Source organism: Crocodylus siamensis, chromosome 1, assembly GCF_052110815.1.
Source record: "Crocodylus siamensis isolate JL-2025a chromosome 1, ASM5211081v1, whole genome shotgun sequence".
Classification (NCBI taxonomy): Eukaryota; Metazoa; Chordata; order Crocodylia; family Crocodylidae; genus Crocodylus; species Crocodylus siamensis.
Window position 1 is genome coordinate 161,783,506 of NC_143395.1, and position 22,359 is coordinate 161,805,864.

At 43.0% G+C, this 22,359-nt stretch overlaps 2 protein-coding genes across 3 annotated transcripts in view; both read left to right on the forward strand.

The window, feature by feature from the left end:
* Positions 1-681: 681 nt before the first annotated feature.
* YPEL5 (yippee like 5) lies at positions 682-16,347 on the forward strand. The gene is made up of 3 exons (XM_090047233.1): positions 682-823; positions 12,138-12,311; positions 14,125-16,347. Exons 2-3 carry the CDS (start codon positions 12,171-12,173, stop codon positions 14,347-14,349), a joined length of 366 nt encoding a protein of 121 aa, XP_089903359.1. The 5' UTR covers positions 682-823; positions 12,138-12,170; the 3' UTR covers positions 14,350-16,347.
* A 5,725-nt stretch (positions 16,348-22,072) lies between these two features.
* The window catches only part of LOC149873573 (NACHT, LRR and PYD domains-containing protein 3-like), a 42,266-nt gene continuing 41,979 nt past the window's right edge, over positions 22,073-22,359 (forward strand). For both annotated transcript variants that reach the window (XM_090047255.1, XM_090047247.1), the window contains exon 1: positions 22,073-22,259. The gene's annotated coding sequence lies outside the window, so the exon portion shown is untranslated. The remainder of the gene's footprint in view (positions 22,260-22,359) is intronic.

Sequence of the window (22,359 nt, forward strand, 5' to 3'; positions counted from 1 at the left end):
CAGCACCAGGAGGCACTGCTGGGGGAAGCTGCTCCTACCTCCCTGCCTGGCTTCATGCCTGCCATGCATATAGTGTCTGCCTGCAATTGCCCCCAGCCCCAAGCAGTGCCTTGCTAGGTGAGCCAGGAAAAACTTGGAAGCTGAGCTGACCAAAATCCCAGACATTTGATCTTTTTTTTAAAAAAATAACACGTAGGACAGCCCAAAAAGAAGGCACCTGAAGAAAACCCAGAGGTATAACCCACCCGGCCCTGCCCTGCTGGAGGAGCCATAGGGGCTCTCTCAAGCCGGGAATTTAGGAGAGGCCTGCAGAAATGAGCTCCACCCAGCACCCCTAGGTGGGAGTCACCCCAGGGGCTGCAGGCAGGACCGGGCCAGAGCAAGCTGATACACATACACCTGATTGGTGGGTGGGGCAAGAGGCGGGGCCCATGTGAACAGGGCGGGGCCACAGTGCACAGCCGATGACTGACAGAGATGGGGCGGGGCCTACGAGGGGGGCCCCGATGACTGACAGAAAAACGGGGCGTGGTCTGTGCTCGCGGGGGCGGGGCCACGGAGAGCCGGAGGCGGGGCCACAAATCGCACAGACGATGGTTGAGAGATAGGGGCGGGACCTTCGAAGGGGGCGGAGCCACAGAGAGCCCCGACAGCAACGGTCAGGGAAAGGGGGCGTGGGCTGCGCTGGCGGGGGGCGGGGCCACCGAGCGCCCAGCAACTGCTGAGCGGAAAAGGGGGCGGGGCTTAAGGGCGGAGTAGGCAGAGCCCGAGCGTCTCAGCTGGGGCTGGGCAGAGCCGACGAGACTCGCTGCGGCTGCCTCAGGTAACCGCCGCTCCGCCGGGCAGGCCCCGCCAAAGCGGGGCCCCGCGGGAGAAACGGCTCCGCGACCCCCGCCCCACCAAACCCCAGCCCGGCCCCTCCCGCGGGGCGCTCGCACGTCCCGTTGCGGCGGCTGGGGCGGCGCGGGGGGAGGGGGACCCCTCCCCCCGCGAGGTAGTGGGTGGGGGGGTCGCGAGGCCGTGACCGGGGGGGGGCGGAAGGGGGGCGGGGCAAGCTGGGCTCAGCTGTTTCCTCGTATTTGTTGTCAAGCCGCTGGGGCTGCTGGGAGAGCCTCGTTCTGGGAGCGTCCAGCTGACTTCCGATTGGCCGCCGCGGGGCACGTGACCAGCACCAGCTGTCGGGCTACCTCCCTCTTCCCCCCCGCGCGGCTGCTGCCTTTGTGCCCCCCCCTTCGGCTGCAGAGTCACTGCCTCTGGCTATTGCTCGACTGGAGGAGAGGGGCCTTGCTGATAGGGTCTCTGTGCCCTACGGGGCCGTAACACCGCTTCCCACCTCGGAGAGCAGCACAGTTAAATGGGGCCGAGTCATTATCCCCCCAACCCCTGCCCCCGAGGATGGCCGTGGGGCCATGGAAAGAGCCGGGCAGCAACAAAGCAATTGAGTGGCTTTAGGAATGAATTCACCCAAGATATATTTGGCTAGTGGGGATGCTGGCTGAGGCAGGGGGCTGCACTAGGTGGCCGCCCTTCCGGCCTTGCTTTCCTGTGAAAACGGGCTTGAAAACGGGTTCCCTCTCCACTGCTGGTCTGTAAGTGAAAGAGGTGGCAGGGCCCTGGGGAGCAGAGGGCTTTCTAAACCTTTCCTTGGGTGTTTGCAAGCCAAGGCAAGGGCTTGACAGTCCTGTCAGCTGGACCTGCTGTTAGTGCTTAGTTCATTTTTAACCCACTCAGGGCTGGGGGGATAATTTTAAACAGTAAAATTGGTTGGAGAATGCGTTCTTTTCTATCCTTTGATTTTGATGGCTTGCAAATTAGAACCACAGGAAAGGAAGCTAGTTTAAGGATACTTGGGAAGTCATCACTCCCTGTGTGCAAAAAGTAGAAATACAAGCAGGCCGCCTAAAAATGGCAGATGGGAAAAAACATACTTTCTATTACATAGGTAACAAACAACTGTCACTTCAGTGATGCTTGGTCTTAAGTTTTTAAAACTACTCTTAATTTTTTATTTTATTTTTTTTAAATAAACAATGCTTCTTTCTGTCTTACCTTAGAGTCTATCCAGTTAGTCTCTAAGGTGCTACTCTGGCCTACCTTCTGCTTGACTTCAGACTAACAGTTAACCACCTTTCTGTGCCCCCCCACCTTTTCTGATTACAGTGATGGCAGGTATTTTGCTATATGCTCATACGCTCTCCTTTTTTTCTTTTTCCCACACCTCCCATACTTACCAGCTCTATTTGTATAACCCTGCTTTAGTACCATAGGTAGTAGCACGTGTCTGTCACGTAGCTGTCACTTGCAGAAGTTAATGGAAGGATGTTACAAAAAATGTTGACATAAAATGCAGTCTTCCAAGCAAATATCTTTTGCCATTTTGAACTTAGAATGTCCTAGGGATACAGATAGTCCCAACCCCAGTGATCCTGCAACTGATTCAATATGGATGAGCTCTCACTCCTGTATAGAAATTAGTGCAATTCCATATTGGTGCAGAGGTCTGCATGCACGGAGCTGGTTATAGGGCAGTAGTTTTCAACCTATTTAGATGCAAGGCACCCCTCTGTAACTTGTGGCTTGAACAGCCCCCCATTTCAAAAACTAGTTTACGTATTACAGAGCTTATCTCCTTGTAGAAGGGTCAGGCAGTAGCAGGGTGGGGAAGGAGCATCAGCCTGAGTCTGCCCTTATCTGCTCACATCTGGAGCCATAGCCTGCCCTTATCTGCTCACACTTGATCTCATGGCCCCCAGGCTAACTAGGTACCCTGGTTGAGAATCAGTTACAGGGCCTCAGAGATTCTTCCAGGGCAGTTAGTCATGGTGTTTTATATTTCTCCTTTTCAACTCTTCATTTAAATATTAATAATTCATGTCTTCTTGAAGATTTGTTCCATCTGTCATGAGATGTTGAAACAGCCTTAAACAAGCCCTGTGTCCATGTTTGATAGGTAACTGCTATAGTTGAAGTATTTGCCCTGTTTGCTATTGGAATTACTTCAGCCATCTGATTATGATGACTTACTGCAGTAATATCATCTAGCTTTGTCTAACGGATCTGAATAACAAAAAATCTACTTTATTGTGGATTCTTGGGACACTAAATTGTTTATGCTGGTTGTTTATCATTATGGGAAGGGGTGTGTGGGGGGGGCTGTAGTTGTATAGTGTATTGTGCTGTATCACAACTTATGCTAGACAAGAATAAGGAAGCTAGTATGGTTTCAAGTAATAGGTCATGCATGGTTTTTCCTTAAGAGAGACACTTTATTTTAGAATGGCATAATTGGCAACATGTTTTTGTCTTTCATATATGAAACAGAATACAATGGTATTATATTTGGCTTAGTTCAAATTATAGCTGTTACAGAACATCTTGCAGCTAACAGTAATTAAGGTTAATATTGGATTAACCATTTATATAACTAACATTTTGCAGTTAAGGTATAACAGTGGATAGGTAAAGGGGCTCATTTTGTAATTGAGGGAACAGCATGTAGGAATCTTACTAACCATTACATAGCTACAATCCCTTTAGTCCTGACAGAGAAATATACAGATTGTTAGCCCATATAGTGGTTTACAAATGGCAACCATCAAAATGTCATTTATGATGATAACCTCTTTTTTTCTCATCTTGTCTCCTAAAAAATCTCTACAGACTTGTCATCTTTGTTACCTTCCCTTTCTTATTTTTCAGAGTGTTTAACATATGTCTACAAGTCTAATTTTCCATAGATCTGATTCTTTATTACTAAATGGGCTGTGGTCACTGCCTTTAGGTGTGGCTTAGCAGAAGGAAGATTCGCATGATGGAGTTCTGAGGTATACGTGAATAGCACAAACTAGAAACGATAAGCCTGTCAGAGACAGCCTGTAACAAGTACTCATCCCTCATCTGTCCTCACTTTACTAGGAGCCCCCACAATGTTGTAGCAGTACTTCTGAAGTTAAGAATGTTTTTCTCCTCTAAAATTATCAATTAGCTGTTGATCCTTTTTTGGACCCAGGTGTTCAATCATATTTTGGTACCAAAGTCTTAATAAATGCCCAACTCCTATCCACAGGGCCTGTCTCTCTCTCTCTCTCTCTCTCTTTTTTTGTCTCTCTTTCTCTCTCTTCTATCTATAAACTTAAGACATCCTAAAATTATTCCATGACCTTCTCTGTACTGGTGTGACTGAATCAGGGCAGTCTCCCATGGTGTAGTGTATTCTCAGTAGCTCTCCTATTCAGGTGGCTGTTGTGCACTACATCTGTACATAGCACTGCCTGCAGGCATTGTAGATGTTTATGGATCCATGAATCTCTTTGTGCAGGTCAAAACAAAATAGAAAGATCCCTGAATATGGGAGAAATGTCAGGGACTATGCTCTGCTGTACTTGGACTCTTAAAAAAAAATATCACGGTAGAGGATTGCCAAGTTCTGCATCTGCTGTCAGACAGCCTGAGCCTGAAGTTCATTTTGATGAACACTGCAACATGGGTGGCAGTGTCTTGGAAAGTAAGAAATAGGCTTTATTATTTATCTAAGAATTCTTGAATTGGGGGTTTCTTTACTGTGTTGTTTTGCTTTGGAGCTTAACTAACTTTCCTTTTCTCTTACCTTCTCTAGGATGGTCTGGACTTAGTTCCACAGTGAGTATGTCATCTGAGCCTCTCTGTGGTTCTGTGAGCTTCACCCCTACCTAGGTGGGATGAGGCCCTTAGGGTATGTTTCACTTCTCAAGGGAGCAATTTCTGGAGTGACATAGCATAGGAAGGTAAATTTAATATAGCTGGAGATATGAAGAGACAGCATCTGTCTTTGCTGCAGGTCCTTTATTTGGCAAACCTCTTCTGTTTCCACTCAACTTCAGAAGTGTGGTAGATAGGGCTGAAACAACATGCAGATTTGCAGGGACAGTCCTCTGTAGTAGTAGGGTGACTAACCTTTGCTTGTTTATAGGTATGGTCCCACAGTATATTTCCTGAAAATTTTGTTAATGGACTTTTAAAAATGTTAATAAAGCTTTATTTGGCATTATCTTTTCCTGTTGTCTGTTGCTTGCAAGGATGAATATTGATGGGAGGTATGGTCAGAGCAAGTACCTGCAAATTACAACCTGGGTGGTGTTAATGTCAGCATAAACATTGTTACCCAAAGGACAGTGAACAATGGAGTAAAGCTTTGTAGGATTGCTTAGAGAAGAACTCATTACACCATGCTGCTATCATGTTTGTACTTCCTCTGGATGCTGGCACAGCACCTGTGTAGAGTGCTAAGGTAGTGAAAGGAATAGGGCTTAGGAATACTGTCTTGTGAACACCTAAAAGCCACGTGGACCAGAAATGCTTTTACAAACTTGAGAGTGACTAATGTCTGTATAACATCCTGTAACCAAGTCCAAATAGTTAGATGGCGTTACTTAATGATCTGCAATAGGTATCCCAGAATTGCCAACCAGGACAGTGATTGTGATGGTGTTCTTTATGATGTTGATTACAACACGGAAGCATGTGCAGTCAGTCCATTTCATAAGTCACCGTCACTACCAAATGTGTGGACTGGACAAGAAATTAAAAGCTTTATTTCCCATTAATGGCTAAATAAACAGCCCTTTCTCTTCTGTTTAAAGCAACAATTTAATGTTTGATCTCTATTTTAAAAATGCATATGTGTTGCACGAGGACAAGCCAGTTGGGATTTGCTGTCTTGCACTCATTGGAAAGCAAAGAACAACCGGAGGCCATGTAGTTGCTTTGAGGAAAGAATCCATTTGGGATTGCAGCCCACAGTTGGGGAACTGCTGCCCTAAAGACTCCAGCTTCTGTCATTTAAGTTTCCCAATAGCTCTTCAGAAAGACGGTCTGTCCTGACTTAATGTAGCCCATGAGGGGTCAAAATGTGGCTCTTGGGCTTCTCTACATCAGTGCTGGTCTGGAGCCCTGCCCCTGCTGCTACTATAGGTAAGTTGTCTGACCTGCCAGAAGTCCTTTGAGCCAGATCTGGTCTGAGGACCCAAATAAATAGGACAGCCCTGTTTTAAGAGAGAGAATCTGGTGCGTCCCACAATGAGTGGAGGATAATGAACTCTTCTTTTTTACCTTGTTTTTACTCTGATTTTTTTTTCTAGTTTCAGCTTTCAGACATGGATTTGTATCTTTTAGTTTTTTGCTTTAGTAAAGAGACCTTTTATTGTGAAATTTTCCCTATAAAGGTACTTGAGTTGCTTTTAAAACCTCTCTTGGATCCACTAAATGATGCCTTTCTGCAGTCTCGCTATAAGTTACTATATTTATTTGATTCCAAAATGAGGATTTTGTTCCCCATTTAACATGGGGAGGGGGAAGCCCCCCATCTTCAAATCAAGTATGCGGCAGGGGGGTGGGGGGCAGGTGCTGCAGCTCTGGTCCCAACCCTGAGTCGGGACTGGAGCCATAGCTGCTTCCTGCTAACCTTCTGCCCACCTCCTTGTGACCCCCTCTTCCCCCCTCCCCCTTTACCATTGCTTTGGTGCCAGCAGGCTTTGTCCCCACTGGCCCCAGCCCCAGCCTGGCACTATAACAGTGGTGCCAGCTCCTGTGGAAGGGTAAGCGGGGCAGGGATGAGGAGAACCGGGGGCTTGAGGCTGCAGAGGGGTAGACACAAGGCTTAGTAAGTGTGTGTGGAGGGGAGCAGGCAGCAGGAGGCAAGCTGCCTGCTTCCACCTTACTCCCCTCCCCCCTCGTCCCCCCCAATCCCCTACCTCTGTTTCGTCTGCTGCAGTGGTGGGGACATCTTGGATTGGGGTAAATAAGGTATGTTTTCTAGAACTTGAATCATTCTCTTAATCCTTTTCTGAACCCTTTTTATATTTTCATAATATTTTGGGCACAATATTTCAGTAATAGTTTCTGTAAATACTGTATGCAGAAGTATTGCTGCCTCCTCTACTTCAACTTGATGTTCCTGTCTTTGGTTTGTGTTTCAGCTAAGCTACACAGTGTATTGAACCTGAGCCTTCAGCTGATTATTCGCCCTTAAGTCTTGAAATCATAAGTAATAGCATCCTGGAAAGCAGGCCATCTTACAGTGTAGGCTTCTAGGAGTTTAATTTGCTTTTGGCTATATTCAGTTGCATGTTTCTTAAATAAGCACACCTTGTCTAGTGATCCTGCTAGATCTATACAACTGACCTGTTTCCATCTTTATTTTCTTTGCTTCCAATTCCAGTCACTTACACACTTCACTAGCAGTGATTTTGTGTGTTCTTTCAGTTCATTGGTAACAATCCAGAGTAATGCTAGAAGTATCCCATTAAATGAGTATTTCCCATTTAAAAAGGCTTTTCATGAGCTTTCGGTTAACAGGTTTGTCATCTATCTAGTATTGATCACCCGGTGAATGCTACTTGGGATCTATGAGAATTTCATGTGGGGATAAGTCAGCTTACCTCTTATCACCCATATTTGTGACATCTTCAAAAATAAGTTACCAGTTCCTTTTTACCAGAACTTTTCCCACGTGACCATATTTGGACCTTTAGTTGCGCTGTCATCTTTTTAACTGATTGTGTATGGTATCTCCCTCTTTGTGGTTTTTGCCCAGGATCAATTCCAGGCTAACTAGCCCTTGGATTCCAAGGTTATCTTGATTATGCTAGTTAAATATTGACAGGATATTAGTTTTTTTCCCCAGTACTCTGGGACATCCTTGTTGTAAGAAGTTTAGTGGAAATGCAACAGGAAGGCTTCAGAGAGCCTATTGGCCTTTTTCATTCTCTTGGCTACAAGTTAGCCAGTACCTGCAAATTTCGAAATGTTCAGCTTCAGTTGTTCTGTAACATCCTCCTGAATAACTGACTGAGTAGAAAGTGTCTTGTCTTATCATTGCTCGGAGACATGAATAACTTATCCTGCTTATTTCCATAAAGATAACAAACAGTACACATCAAATATTTCTACCTGTTGTACATTCTTATTGATACATTTACCATTGTGTGGTATCTGGCCTAAGCCATTGTTAGATTTTGTTTGTTCTGTATATTTAAACATATTGCAAGAATTCAATCTTATCCTTCAACCCTGCCAGCCATAGATTTAATTAATACCTTTTAGCATCCATTAGCAGTTTATTTGAATTTCATCATTGTTTCATGCCATTAGGTTTGGCACCTGTTTTCCATTTTGTTTAAAAATGACTTAATCTTTTATTGCTTTCCTGTTCCCTCTTAGCTAGGAAAGAGGGTATCTTGCTACCTAAATTTAAATCACCAATGTTGAACTACTCGATCAAGGTAGAGAGTGGTTTTGATTTTTCTTGAAAGGAAGCTCATCATATATATAGAATCTGAAGATGCACAGCTCTGGCCTTCTCGTTGCCTAGAGTTATGTGCACTTAAATAGAAGATAAAGGACTTTTGAAAAGGTGTGTTGGATTCAGAAAACATATTAACATGTTTTATTTAGATACTAAAATCATGTGCAATGTGTGCTGCTTTATTTATATTATCAAATCTTACCATACAAATTAGCATTACAAGGCAACTTGCCTTTACTTTCTACTACAGTGATTCTTGTAGATGGGAGTGGGTCTCCTGCATATTGTTTGTTTGGTCTTGGTACCCTAGGGTGCCTTGAAACTCTTTCGGGGTGCTGAGGGGCACCATGCAATGTTGGCTCTGTTAGGTGTGCAAACATGATTCACAAAATAGACTCAGATTTCAAATAGGAATTCATGGGGTTAAAAACATTCTGACCTGTTGAGTAATTGTGACAAAAGAATTACTCCCTTATTTTTCTGTATTCAAAAACACGAGCATGAATTTAAGAGTTGGCATTTTCCAAGGGGTGCCTTGAGTCCAAAAAGGTTGAAAACCAGTGTCCTAATCACTCTGTGTCTGTGGAAGCATACTCATTCAGTTAGCGATTGTACCCTTGAGGACCTGAAATGAAAAATATTAAACTTAAATCTTTCTGTGTATATTCAACATAAGATTCACAGTGTGAAGTCAGACTATGGGCCAGATCTTTCTCCACTTACTAGACATCAAAGTCTCTAACTGGATTGCTATTTTTGCAATTTAATTGTAACCCTTCCCAAAAAAGGCTCAGAGCAGCAAGAGAACAAAACAGCATAAGAGGAACTCGAATATCCAAATAAAACAGAAACCACTAAATAACACCTCAGCTTAGCTTTCTTTGCTAAATGTCTGCCTAATAAAAAGGTCTTGTAGCACTTCTGAAAGATGTCCAGGCTTGGACACTCGTGGGTCTCAAGGGAGGGAGTGCCAGAGCTGAGGAGGAACTCTTGAGAAGCAAGCTCCCACATCTTTTTGCCAAGTAGATGAAACGTACTGACGGTACTTGCAAGAGGTTGCTCCTGGCTGACCCAAGGGATTGCAATAGGGTATATGGGAGAAGGCAGTCCCTTAGGTATGTAGGATCTAGGGCCTAATAAGTCCAAACTGGCACCTTGAATTTTGCCCAGAAAGCTATTGAGGGCCAGTGCAGAAACTCTAGGGCTGGAGTGATGTGGTCCTGCTAGGGTTCCCTGAAAAAAATGCAAAAAAGTGGGTGGGTCTTCTTCCTCCATGCTTTTATCTTCAACTTAGTTTTAAAGCTAAAATGAAGGTTCACTACAAAACTAAACCATTTAGCAAGGTGGAAGAGGGTTGCTTTTCATTGCTTAAGTACCATTTAGATGCCTAATAACTGAAATGGGATCAAGCGGCAGCATGTGTCCACAAGTTAAGGTGGTAATAATCAGTCTTTGCTTTAGTAGAAAATGAAACAGCCTTCCTTGCACCTTATGCATCTAGTTTATTACACTGTGCTTTACATAGAGAGAAGGAGAAATATATTCCTTTTGGATATGGAGCACAAAACTATATTGATCTGAACTTCTCTAAGTGTAGTAATAAATCTTTCTTAAAGGAGAAATCAAAATTGGACAACTTAAATACCTTGCACAAGAAAGACTATCTTTCTTATGGGACATCATCCTATTTGATTTTATTTTTGCTGTCATTTTAAATATGAAAATATCTTGGTAATTTCAATCAGCTTGCTTTTTTTAACCTGCAAAAAGGACCTTCAATTAAAAGAATTGACCAGATGGTTCAGTAATAGTGCTCTAGAAATTCCCAAGGTTGATCTATATAAGTATTTAAAGTTTTTTTTTATACCATCCGTCTCCTTGTAAAACCTCTAGAGAAATGAGTTCTTTATGTGAAAGAGCATCTGAATTTTAACTTGGTATGTGAAACATAGATGGTGCTGCGTTCTGCAACAGCCAATAAAGTCTAATGCATTACAGCAGTGTTTTTTGGCCTGTGGTCCATAGACCTGTGGAGGTCCACAGACTATGTCCGAGGGGTCTGTGAAAGATGACTGATCAATCAAAAGTATGTGAATGCCCATGCTTACAATTCCAAAGGGTCCGCACCTTCATTCTAAGCTTCCAAAGGGGTTCACACCTCAATTTAAAATATTTTAGGGGTCTGCAAATGAAAAGGTCCCTGTAATGCTGTGGGTTTCAACCTAAAAAATTACCTGGAGGGTGCTTTTGAGGCCATTTATAATAGTGATATGCTAGTATGTGATCACACATGATGAGCTTGGGGAGATGACAAAATAAGTATTGAAAAACAAAAGGTGACTCAAAAATTTAAACTGTAATTCATTTTATGATCTTGGGTTAGGTACAGACATTCAAAAAGTCCAAGGCAGAATCGGTTTAAGTTACATGATTTTCTGTTAGCAGCATAGTTTGGATTTGTGGCAAACAGAACACATGTTGACCCTTTTGGGGTGGGGCAGGGCAAATCTTAGACTGGGTTCTGCCATTTTAAACCAGTTTATGTGCTGAACTTCTGTTTTGGGTACAGACCAGTTTCCAATCACTTATGCCAGTAAAAGCAGTGGTCTCCAACCTTTATAAGTAAGAGGTCATCTTTTGGCATTTAAAAGCAACCCAGGATTTACCATGCGCTGCCACCACGCTTTCCTCCCCCCCCTGCCCTTGCCCAGCAGGTATATCTGTGGGGAGGGAAGCAGGGGCAGATCGAGGCAAAGGGAGAAAAAAATATTTGGGGCGTGCCTCCCCAGCAGGTAAGTCCTACCCAGCTGGGGCCCCATTCAAGTTACCCCTGCTCCTACCTCTGCAGCACTGTCCCTCACCACAGGGGCCTCTATCTAGCCCCTGCCCCTTCTCTCTCCTGTAGACTGACCTGCTAGGCTGGGGTGCACATATGCATGCATGTGAGCACTCAGCCCCCGATCCTAGCCTTGGATCAACTCCAAAAGGCTCCGAGATCTACCGGTGAATTGAGAGCTGCTAGTTGGTGACCACTGAGTAAAAGTGTAATGTCAGTACCTGGCCTCAGTGGTGTAGTTTCTAGTGCTGACTAAAATGAGTCTCATGGATTATGTTAGAATGGAGTTTGGGGGCTTCGCTAACAAGAATGAATTCCTGGGGAAGAAGAACAGACTTTTGAATACATAAAACACGGTATCATAAAGCTGTGGTTGCAGTCTGTATATGTCTGAGGTACTGCTTTTTTTTTTTTCTCTTGGCATATTGCCTGCTGATGTACTTCATTTGTCATAATGTACTCTTCATCTTGTGCATCCTGTCTCTTCCCCCCCTCCCGCAATTGTTCAGAACATTCCAGCTTTTTGCCTGGTTTATATCTTGCCCTGTGGCAGCAATATAAGGAAATGACCGTCCCCAATTACACGCACACAGGCTATGCTGTAAAATAGCTGCTTTAAAGAAGCCAATGACTCTAGAACTGCTGGAGGGCCATGTTGAATTTCCTTTGTGTTTATATCAATTTGAGGAGACTTACCAGCAGTGTGGTGCAAGTCACATTCCCCTTCTGGGCATGCTCTGTGTGTGTGTGTGTGTGTACACTTAAAATATCTTACTAGTAGGATGAACATTTGTAGAAGAGAACCTTTTCATTTTGGTAAGGCTTGTAATCTCTCTTTCTATCAAGGTTGAAGAATAAAGAGTGAATGCCAACTGTAACTGAGTGCAGTAATTCACATGTAAACTTGTTTGTATGTTCACTAACTTGAATTGCCCTGCAGAATGCTTTGGCCTTCTGTCAGAAAGGAAGCCTTCTGTGAATTTTTCTGCATGAATGAAATATCTCTTCTCTTGGTTTCAGGTTCTGAATCTAGATTTAAAGAAGCTTAATAAAATGGGCAGAATCTTCCTGGATCACATTGGTGGCACTCGCCTGTTCTCCTGTGCAAATTGTGACACAATCTTGACCAATCGCTCAGAGCTCATATCCACACGCTTTACAGGGGCCACAGGAAGAGCCTTCCTGTTCAACAAGGTCGGTAAGAAGTCAGATGCCTAGAAAACCCAATCTGTCAGCTATTAAAGCTCACTGTGATTTAAGGATTCCTATTTCTTAGTTAAAATTGAATACCAGGAGATAAGTTTTATTTTTTTTGGGCTGTCTTCAGATTCCCATTGGAAAGTTGCTGTAAACTGTTGAAGTGTTTTTGTTACCTGCAGTACTGAAATGCTGGGGGAAGGGTGGGGTTTGTAAAGCTAGTCATCGTGCCAGAGTGCATGCAATTAAACTTTATTCAGAGTTCTCTAATGTATGGGTATGTTAATACACCTGAACTTCACTTATCTTTATGTAAGGGACTGCACTCAATCTGACTTCCTACTAGCTCAGTACATTTTGGCACTTTTATCCAAATTCCCTGTGGAAGAAACCAGTTATGGCTTTGCTCTGCAATGCAACCCCAATTTGAATTGTGTAATGTATCAAGCTCTTTAAATTTAAGAATCTCTAATCAAATTGTTGTAAGTATTATTCCTCTTCAGCAAATTATGTACACTGATTTCACCTGCCTGGTTGTCATAGAAAGTTGAGACAGAGGTACCTCTTTTGGTTCTTGCTCAGATAATACATGACAGATGTGTAATAATCCTAATAGGTATGCTATCAAGTTTGGCTTTTTCAAGATGTTATTAATCACTAATCTCTTTCAAAGGTGAGATTTTTTTCAAAAGCACTTAAATGATTAACTTGTCCCCCTAAATTTCCTAGATGGTTTTGCAAGAGGCAAGGGTTTTTGTGGGTGATGTTTTTTATTGGACCAATTGCATAGCTGAGATACAGTTAGACAAGCATTTTAATACAAGGCATTCTTTATCAGATCTTCATTAGGTGCTTTTGGAAATCCCATTTTGAATATTTTTGTGTACATTTTGTAATTCATAATCCAGTGACTAGAAGTCTGCCCGATTCAAGGAGGTAGCCATCCAATTTTACATGCAAAGTATGGGGGGCCAGCTGCTATTCTCAAGGGATTAGTGTGGTGGGGGGCCCCCCATATCTCTGGCTGAGGGGCCCTAGAGGCCCTGCCCCTTGCTGCTGATTTGAGTCTTCATCCCTCCCCGCTGATTTGTAGAGTGGGTGGGACTGCATGACTGGCAGCACTCAGCCAATCATCAGCAAGGGTGCAGGGGCAATGGCCATCTTGCCTGCTTGCTTTTGTGCTGACGGCCTTGTTCATGCTGGGCTGCATGGCCAAGAAGACTGCTGGCTCCCAGTGGAGAGCTAGCAGTTTATTTTTAGTAAGGCACATGTCTTCCCCTCCCCCCATGGATTTTGCAGCGATCGCCCAATTTCGTGACTTCCGCACAATCATTTGGGTAGGTCCCTACCAATGAGTGAAGTCATCCATTTGCTGTGATCACCTCTATTATGAAAAATGGGTTTGGTAACTTAAAAGGCGACTGGACATCAAGGATGGTTCCATTAATTAGCTGTCACATTGTGTATAGTTGTGATTTAACTGGTAAGCCTTAGCTGAGCTAACCATGCAGCACTCCTGGTGCCTCTTGTGTAAGTATCATATTTGTGTTTGACAAACATTAAGCCTTAAAACATCTGTCCAAGATAAGTCCTAAACAGCTCTCCATTCAGGCAGCAGAATCGTAGCCTGTTGTTATTATTACAGCCTGCTGCGTTTTGGCTGTTAGTGTATATAGTGCTATAGGATTTTTGCTTAAACTGATTTTATTTTTGATGGGTACCTATAATGTTCCTAGCAACTGCAAAACAGTTTTAAGGTTCTTGCCTTGGTTAGGCTAAACCTTTCTACATGCCCTCAATTTTTCCTTAGGTAGTGAATCTGCAGTACAGTGAAGTTCAAGACCGCGTCATGCTTACTGGCCGCCATATGGTTCGGGATGTGAGCTGCAAGAACTGCAACAGTAAACTGGGCTGGATCTATGAATTTGCCACTGAAGACAGCCAGCGCTATAAGGAAGGTCGTGTTATCCTGGAAAGGGCTTTGGTCCGAGAGAGCGAGGGATTTGAGGAGCATGTTCCGTCTGATAATTCCTGAAGAGATTTCTGTCTTTCTGGGTTTTCTTCACTGAAACTTAAAAAAACAAAAAAAAAACAAAAACAAAAAAAACACAAAAAAATCAAACAAAAAAAAATCTACTTGCATACACTGTCACCTTAGCATCAGAATTGGATTCATGAACTGCGGAGTGGGAAAGATGTGAGAATTTCAGATGGAACTTTCCTTTCTTTATTCCATTTACTTTGTTTTTTTACTTTCCCTCCAACAGCTGTTTGTAGAGAGAATGTTGTGCAGATGCTGCAACATTTTTTTTTTTCCTCTTTGCATTTACATCTCTTAGATCCAAAACCTGTCTACAGATATGAAAGGGCTGAAAGGAAAATAATTGGGGATATTTCTTTTGTTAGAGAAATTGGTGGGTTACTTCTTTAGTTTGCATAAACTCTGATATGTCACCAGAAAAATATGTTAAGCCTAGAGGTGACTTTTAATTTATTTTCTAGCATTTGGGTTATTTTTAAAACTTTTTTTTTTTACCCAGTCCTTTCATCTGACTTGCTAGTTTAAGATAAGATCCAAATTTATGATAGAGTGCTAAAGGTTCAGTGTTGGTATGGCTTGTGCTGGCCATTGTGCCATATTCTTGTTGAAGTTGATTGGTAGCACAGAGCCCATTCTTTCTTGTCATTCTTGACCCAAAGATGTTACCATTCCTCATTTAATCGTAAGGTCCCTTTTACCACGTAACTGGTGTTGATTGGAAACTTTCTTTGAAATAGGGCAAAACTGCTTGGCTCTCTTTCTTTTAACTGATGTAACTTATAAGCATAGTAATAATTTAAAGTAATAGTTGTATGTTTTAGTCTTGTGTTGCTTTAACAATCAGAAGCTGTGTTTATAATTAGAGGGGTCCTCTGAGTAATTACTGTTGCAGCAGTAATTTTTTTTCCCCCTCTATCTCTTAACTAATTTTGTTCAAGTAGACAAAGCTGTAGCAAGCTCTTGGTCAGGTAGCCTTTGTTTTTAACCCAAGACTTTGTATTTAAAACACAGCTGCTGGGGTGAAGGAGGAGAATGCCAGCATGTGCATTCATGCATACGATCTGCATCTCTCTAAATGACTAAACTTGTTTTCAGATGCTGCTTCTGGTATCAAAACTCTTAACTCTCTGTGTCTCTACTTTTGCACCTTGCCATTGTCATGTTTAAACCTTTTTATCTTTTGGAGCAGCAGAACATGCTTGCCTGGTAGTAATCACTGACTCTGTTCTGGCTTTCTTATTGTAGGGGTCAGTGGTATCTAAACAGTGAGATTTTGCTTATGCAGTGGCAAAAATGTTGTCTATTTAACTTAACTCAAGGGTGGCCAAACATTGTGACTTAGGACTTCACTGACAACTTGCTAAGAGTCCAAGGACTGCACCTAAATTGAATGTTGCAATTATGTACAGTTCTTTATTGGATTTGGTGTCTGCCTGAATTTTGGCTTTTCTTTATAGACAAATCAGTTGCTAGTAGCTCCCCTAACAGACCACGCAAGTGAAATGTGGTATTTATTTCCTGGAGCTGCCACAGAGAAGTGAAGAGGGGAGGAATAGCAGATGTAGGCCGCAGCCTTTTGTAATCATCGTTTCCACTTAGCCATGCTTTCATATCAAATACAATAGAGCGGACATGGCCAATATCCTGCATGGATGTCCTGATATCCTTGTTTTGGCTGCTGGGCTGTATTTTGGACGTGCCTGTCTTAAACCTGTCATCTACTAACTGAAAAGTATCTTTATTTGAGAACCATGCCACTTTTGAAAGAGGACAGTGTCAACAGTGTACCAGAGCTATGTTTGAATCAAGTTGCATAAACAGTAATGTACTTGTGTCTCAAATGAGTCACCTCTTACGTGATTAAGGTAGAATCCTCCTATATTGTAACTTCAGTCCTTCACAAATCCAAATGCTGCCATTAGCATGGTCTTCTGCAGTACTCTTCATGTACTTCTAGTGTTATAGTACAATAAAGTATGTTTTGTCCTGAAATGTATCTTGCTGCTTTTTGTTCTTTAGATCTTTGTGTATTTGCAAAACTTAGTATTTTGGAGCGTTCAGTAGTTGTGCTCATGTCTGAGATTCCACAACCTGAGACAAAAAATAAATCCTAACTGCTCTTACCAGCTGCTCACAATACTAGCCCTACTCATGGTGTAGGAGATATAAAGCACAACTGCAGAAATAGCAGAAATTAAAATAAAAACAGAAATAGAACAAGCAGGATGTGATCTCTTTAATGAGAGGGCTGCATACCACATTTCTTCTGGCTTCTGGGAGACAGGATTCCTGGGAACAGGTCTGTCTTTCCCACTGTTACATTTTTAAATGGTGAGAGAGAGAGGGATGTATCTTGAGTACGTGCACACACATGTATACGCACATTTGTATTAGATATATAATAAAAATATGGGATTTCAAGAAAATTCTTGCTTGCGTGTATGAGCTATTTTGTGCAGAAACATTCTGTAGTACCTGAGTATATAGCAGGGGTAGGCAAAATGATGGATCCAGCTGGCAATCAGACTCCATTTTCCAGCAGCCCCTGCCTCCATTGCTGTGGCCAGTTTCCATGGAGATCCTAGGAGGGGTGGGGCCATGACAGTGGGGCTGGGGTTTCCACGGAGACCAGCCCAAGCAGCACTGGCAGGGCACACAGCTGGGTAGGGAGCTGCTTCACAGCTGGTGCCAGGATCTTGCAGTGGTGATAGTGTGGTCTGGAGCCAAGGTAGAGCTGCGATGAGCTGCTCACACCCTGCTGGAGCAGAGTCCTGATTTGCTTTCAGCATGCCCCTACTCCAGGCATGAAGGCAGCAGATCACGGCTCTGCCCTGGCTCTGGATCATGCTGCCAACACCACAACATCCCAGCCCCAGCCCTGGAGCAGCTCCCCAACCAGCCACATGCCCTGCCAGTGCTGCTTGGGCTAGTCTCCATGGAAACCCTGGTCCTGCACTATCACGGCTCTGCCCCTTCTGGGGTCTCCATGGAAACCAGCTACGGTGACATAGGCCAGGGCTGCTGGGAAGTGGAGTCACACAAGCCAAACTTTGTTCATTCCTAGTGTATAGCCTCTTTCATCCAGCCATAAGACTTGTAAAATACAAGACTTGTAAAATGGAAGTCAGTGCATCTCCCTATGTACTGTTATGAGACCCTTATTAGAATGAAGGCATTAAGGCTAAGTACAGATGGTCCAAAATCCTGAGGCTGAGTCAATTCAATCTTTGCAATTTAGTCTAAGCTGCAAAGATTAAACTGAGAAACAGTTGGATACACATTCACTTTTGATTCAGGAAATGCAGCCACATGCCTGCAGTGACTCAGGCCAGAAGCCAGGAGGTACTCGACCATGGCTCTCTGGCACTTCCTCTTCCTGCTGCCCCCCAGGTCTCAGATTTGCAATCCAGAATCACAGAAGCAGGACTCTGCAGGGTTGTTCATCACTACTTCCTGCTTCCAGGTGCCTCTGGGATTTGTAGTCCACAGTTCCAGCCAGCAGTGGCTTTCAGTAAGTTTAACAGGGCAACTCTGTACACAGGGAAGGAGGGTTTAACCCCTGGCACTAGACCCCAGCCAGGATTTGCCTGGGAGGGGGGCAAGGCTGTCATTTCCCTTCCCCTTCACTGCACCCCACCTCCTTCTCTGCTGGAGCAGACAGCACAGTCCAGCCTAGCCCAGGGCCAGAAAGCATGCTGGGGGACTGTGATTTAACTTGAACTAGGAAGGGATTGGGAACTGAAGTATCATAACCTGGTTTCACCCAAATCAGTTAAGTCTGCTACTACATTCAACCAGGTTTATCTTAAACCAGTTTCAGCCATTTTGAAACTGGTTTATATGCACTGAACTTCTGTTGTGTTACAGGTTTAAACCAGTTTCTGATTGCTTAAACCAGTTTGTGTGTAACTTCAGTCCCTAGCTTAAGAGTCTTCAAGTCTCAGGCAGGATTAAAATTGTATTCCGTGTATTTTGATTTACTCTTTGAACCTACATGTTATGTCTTCTGCTTCAATAGTGCTGTGATAGTATTGAGGGAGTTTTTTAGTCTTTTCAATTTTGGTTATTCCTCCTCATGATGGTGACATTCATGTGCATAACAACATTTCTACAGAGAATCCCACCAGTGAGTAAGGGTCAAGAGTTAGTATTTTTCCTTTGGCATGCAGAGTTTGTGTACAGTCTCACTGTACATTATCTAGGCTGTTAATAAAGTCAGTAGTTTGCCACAGATTTAATACACTATATTACACTAGATGTTAACATTTAAAACCCAAGTTGTACCCACAGGGCAAAAAGATGATGTGATTGGGAACCTTAACTCATGCTCGTTAGCAAATGGCTTGTACTCTGGGTGCTAGCAAGTGTTGAAGCCCACGCTGCTATGTCTTCTCTGCTCATTATCCATGTTAGCTGAATTTTGTTAGCTAGTACATGCTACAATCTGCGTTTCATTTTGCTGTAGACCTATACCCTTAAAATAGTAGTTTTCAACAATTTCAAACTCAAGATAACCCCTCAGAAATCCCTCTTTGTTTTCACTTGATTTTTTGACTGCAGAAAAATTAGAGACCAATTCATCTACTGCAATGAACTCAGAAAGACCATACTAGGACAGAGCGTTTTTAACACTCTGGATTCCTATTTGAAATCTTTGGGTTTATCTTGTAAATCATGTTTGTGCACCTAACAGTGCTATTGTTGCATGAAACCCTGTGTCAACCTTGAAAGGATCTCAAGGCAGCCCAGGGTGCTGCTGTACCCTGGCTGATATTCACTAACCTAAAACATCATTGTAACTCTATTTGAATCACTACATACTGGGCATGTCTACATGTGCACATTTATTGCTCAGTAACTTAAATTACTGTGTAATACAGGTGCATATCTACACATGCATACCTGTACTGCATAGTAAATATGGTGATTTACACTGACTTAAGCGTAAATTTGATACTTGCATCAAGCGGGTACCAAATTTACACCCAATTAGTTAATGTATGCCTTACTGTACTCTACTATATGCCTTACTGCACAGTAACACTGTGTGTGGACTGACTTTGGACTAACTTTAGTTCCAAGCCAGTCTACACACAGCGTTAATGTACTTTAATGCCTGCATATGTAGATGCTGGCCTATTCTCACTTACTGCACAGTAATTTACTGCGGAGTAAATTTAAGATGGCATAAATGCATGTGTAGACAAGCCCTCTGTCTTTGGTAAAACATGGCCTTGTCCAGGAGGGTTAGAAAAACAGCATGTTGTGCTGTAGTGATTGACAGTGCTAACATTTGAATTCAGTCTTTTCAGTGGGTATTCAAAACAGGATTTTCCAGTTTACCCGCAAATTATGTGCAATCCAGTGGCTTGTTCCTCAATCTAAGCTTTGAAAACAAACATAATAAAACCAGAAGGAAAAAGTCCATGTACAGCTGACTTCTTGAAGAGCAGGAATCAGTGCAGATACTGTACAGAACTGCTCCTAGCCATAATCCTGTCCCTCACTTTCTCCTTCAAGAAAGAATTTTTACCTGAACTCTTAACCTACCTCATTAGTTGCAAACCTATGAACAGTTGGTTGTCCCTCATCTAGTAAATGTGGACTGAGATGATGTCAGCCCAGATGGCTTTTGTACTGCAGTCTTGTCCAGTTTGCTGTTGGATGTCATTTTACGCCACTAATGTAGTAGACATTTCTCTGTTGCTGTGACTTAGCGTAACAGCTGTTACTTGGATGTGAACTGAATGTGCTCCGTAGCTTGAAACTCAGCAGCTGGCCCATGCCATTGCATCTGCAACCCACCCCACCCCACCAAAAAAAAAGTTTCAGCCCCAAACTGCAAGGAAGAGATTAGTTCTTCTGCTGTGCCTGTTTGCCTCAGCTTTCCTGGTGGCATTGGCCTGATAATAGCTGTTCAGTGGAAACAGGGCTAAGATGACTGCAGTCATTTCACAGAAGCTGCTCAGCAGCCTGGAGCTGATTGCTGATTTGTCTTTTGTCAGTATTGCTTTAGCTTATATATATCCTTTGAGGGTTTTGTGCATCTGCTTCTATATCACATTGAATTCTGACTTTTTTTGAAGCAGATTCACACCAGTATGAAGACTTGTTGAACAAGCAAGCCTCTACTATACAGTAAAGTTATAGAGTGTGTCTGGTTCCTGGGAGGGTCACAGCACATGGGATTGTCTACATAGGACAAAACTACCCATTCTTTTAAACTATCTCAGCAAGGGCTAAATAGCTGAGAAATCATTTAAGCTGGAGTTCTTTAGGGCACACCTACCAGGGAAGAAGAGGTGGAATCTGACTGGATAAGTGCTGGTCTTGACCCGAAGGGTAACCTAGAAAGAAGAGCTCTCCCATGGCTTTGCAACAGCAGCCTGCAAAGTCGGAGAGGTGGGATGAATTGTGCAGCATGTTCCTGCTTGTGCATATTTTAATAGTTGAAAGAAATTTCTGACAAGGGAAAATATATTTTGTTTATTCAGTGAGCAGCTTTCACAGCTGCCTTACTGTGGTAACCTATAAATAATGCTTTGAGTCCTTTCCTCGCCCCATCTACTTTCAGATGCTATATTTAGTTATGAGCATGAAAGTCACATTTGGTCATTTCAAGGGGACTTTGCCACTTGTAGGATTGCATAGGGATCTAGCCTTCACAATTTGTGTGGGGACCAGCTCATACCTTACTGTCTCAATCCTTTCTCCTACCCTGTGGCATAGGGAACATCAAGGGAAAACCATGTATGTTCCAGCCCTGCTCTCCATCCTTATCCTATTTATGAAAAGGATTGCTGGTGGCCCAAACTGTCTTCTGAAATGGCAGTGCAGCTGCTTGCCACCTGATAACATCTTCTTCCCCCTCCCAAACTTCTGTGTAAGGATGCCTTAGGAGTAGGATGCTCTTTATGCAGGCCCAGATACAGGCATGGGTGAACTGGGCGGCCACCCAGGGCCCAGACAGAAAGGGGGCCTAAAAATATGAAAAAAATAATAATATTGTATATGTACAGGACTGGGAATGTTATCAGTTGAGGACAAACTATTTAAAGACATTGATACCACAGATGCAATAAAGACTTTTGCAACAAAAAAATCATTATCTCTGGCAAAGGGGGCGGCAGATACTAAAAGTTCACCCAGGGCTACCAGAAGTCTAGGTACGGCACTGTGTTTATGTAAACACTTCTCCTATTCTCTATTTTTTTAAATAGCGTTTTGTGAAGAATGTTAGACCAATTTCCCCACCCCCACCTATGCCTTAAGTTGAAGGTTGAAGAGCTTGGATCCCATTAAAACAACATTAGCGCTTTAGGTGTTTTGTGATTCTCTTGCCTATATGAAGAATAAAGACTGTGAACAAGAGTTAACTTCTGGCAAAGCATTCGTACCTATGTTCCTGAATTTCAGACTTCACTCCTCTGCTTTGTCCAAACTGGTTAACTTCTGCTGGCAGCCAGGGCATACTGTAAAACTCATCTAAACCCTGTTCTGTTAAATGGGAAAGGAGTGGACAGCTCAATTGTTATATCATTATTGTTTGGCTTGTGTTTTATGGCAATGTTTAAAAGCACTGACAAGTTCTAATAAGCTCTCTTTATTTTGTAATACAAATTAAATAAAGAAATTGGTCTTTCTGGAATTTGGCTGACGAGTACCAATGAAATGGCAGAATCCGTCCAGCAGGGGGGGGATATGTTGAAAGTGAAACTGAAGTAAAAGAGGAAGGCAAACGCCCGTCTGCAGAGAGAGAAAAAATGCATTTAAAAGACCTTACTTTCAAATCAAGACAGGCTGACACACGGATCTTGGGTCTATGGGACAAAGTGAGGATGTCGGGCACTGTGAATCTGCTCCGGACAATCTGAAAGGGACCACGTTCTGGAGAAATCTCACAGGTATGACTGCAACTATTTCTGTGTAGTTTGTGCAGAAACAAGTTTAGAATCAAACTGAATAGGAGCTATTTATGAGATCTTAAGAATATGCTATCCTTTC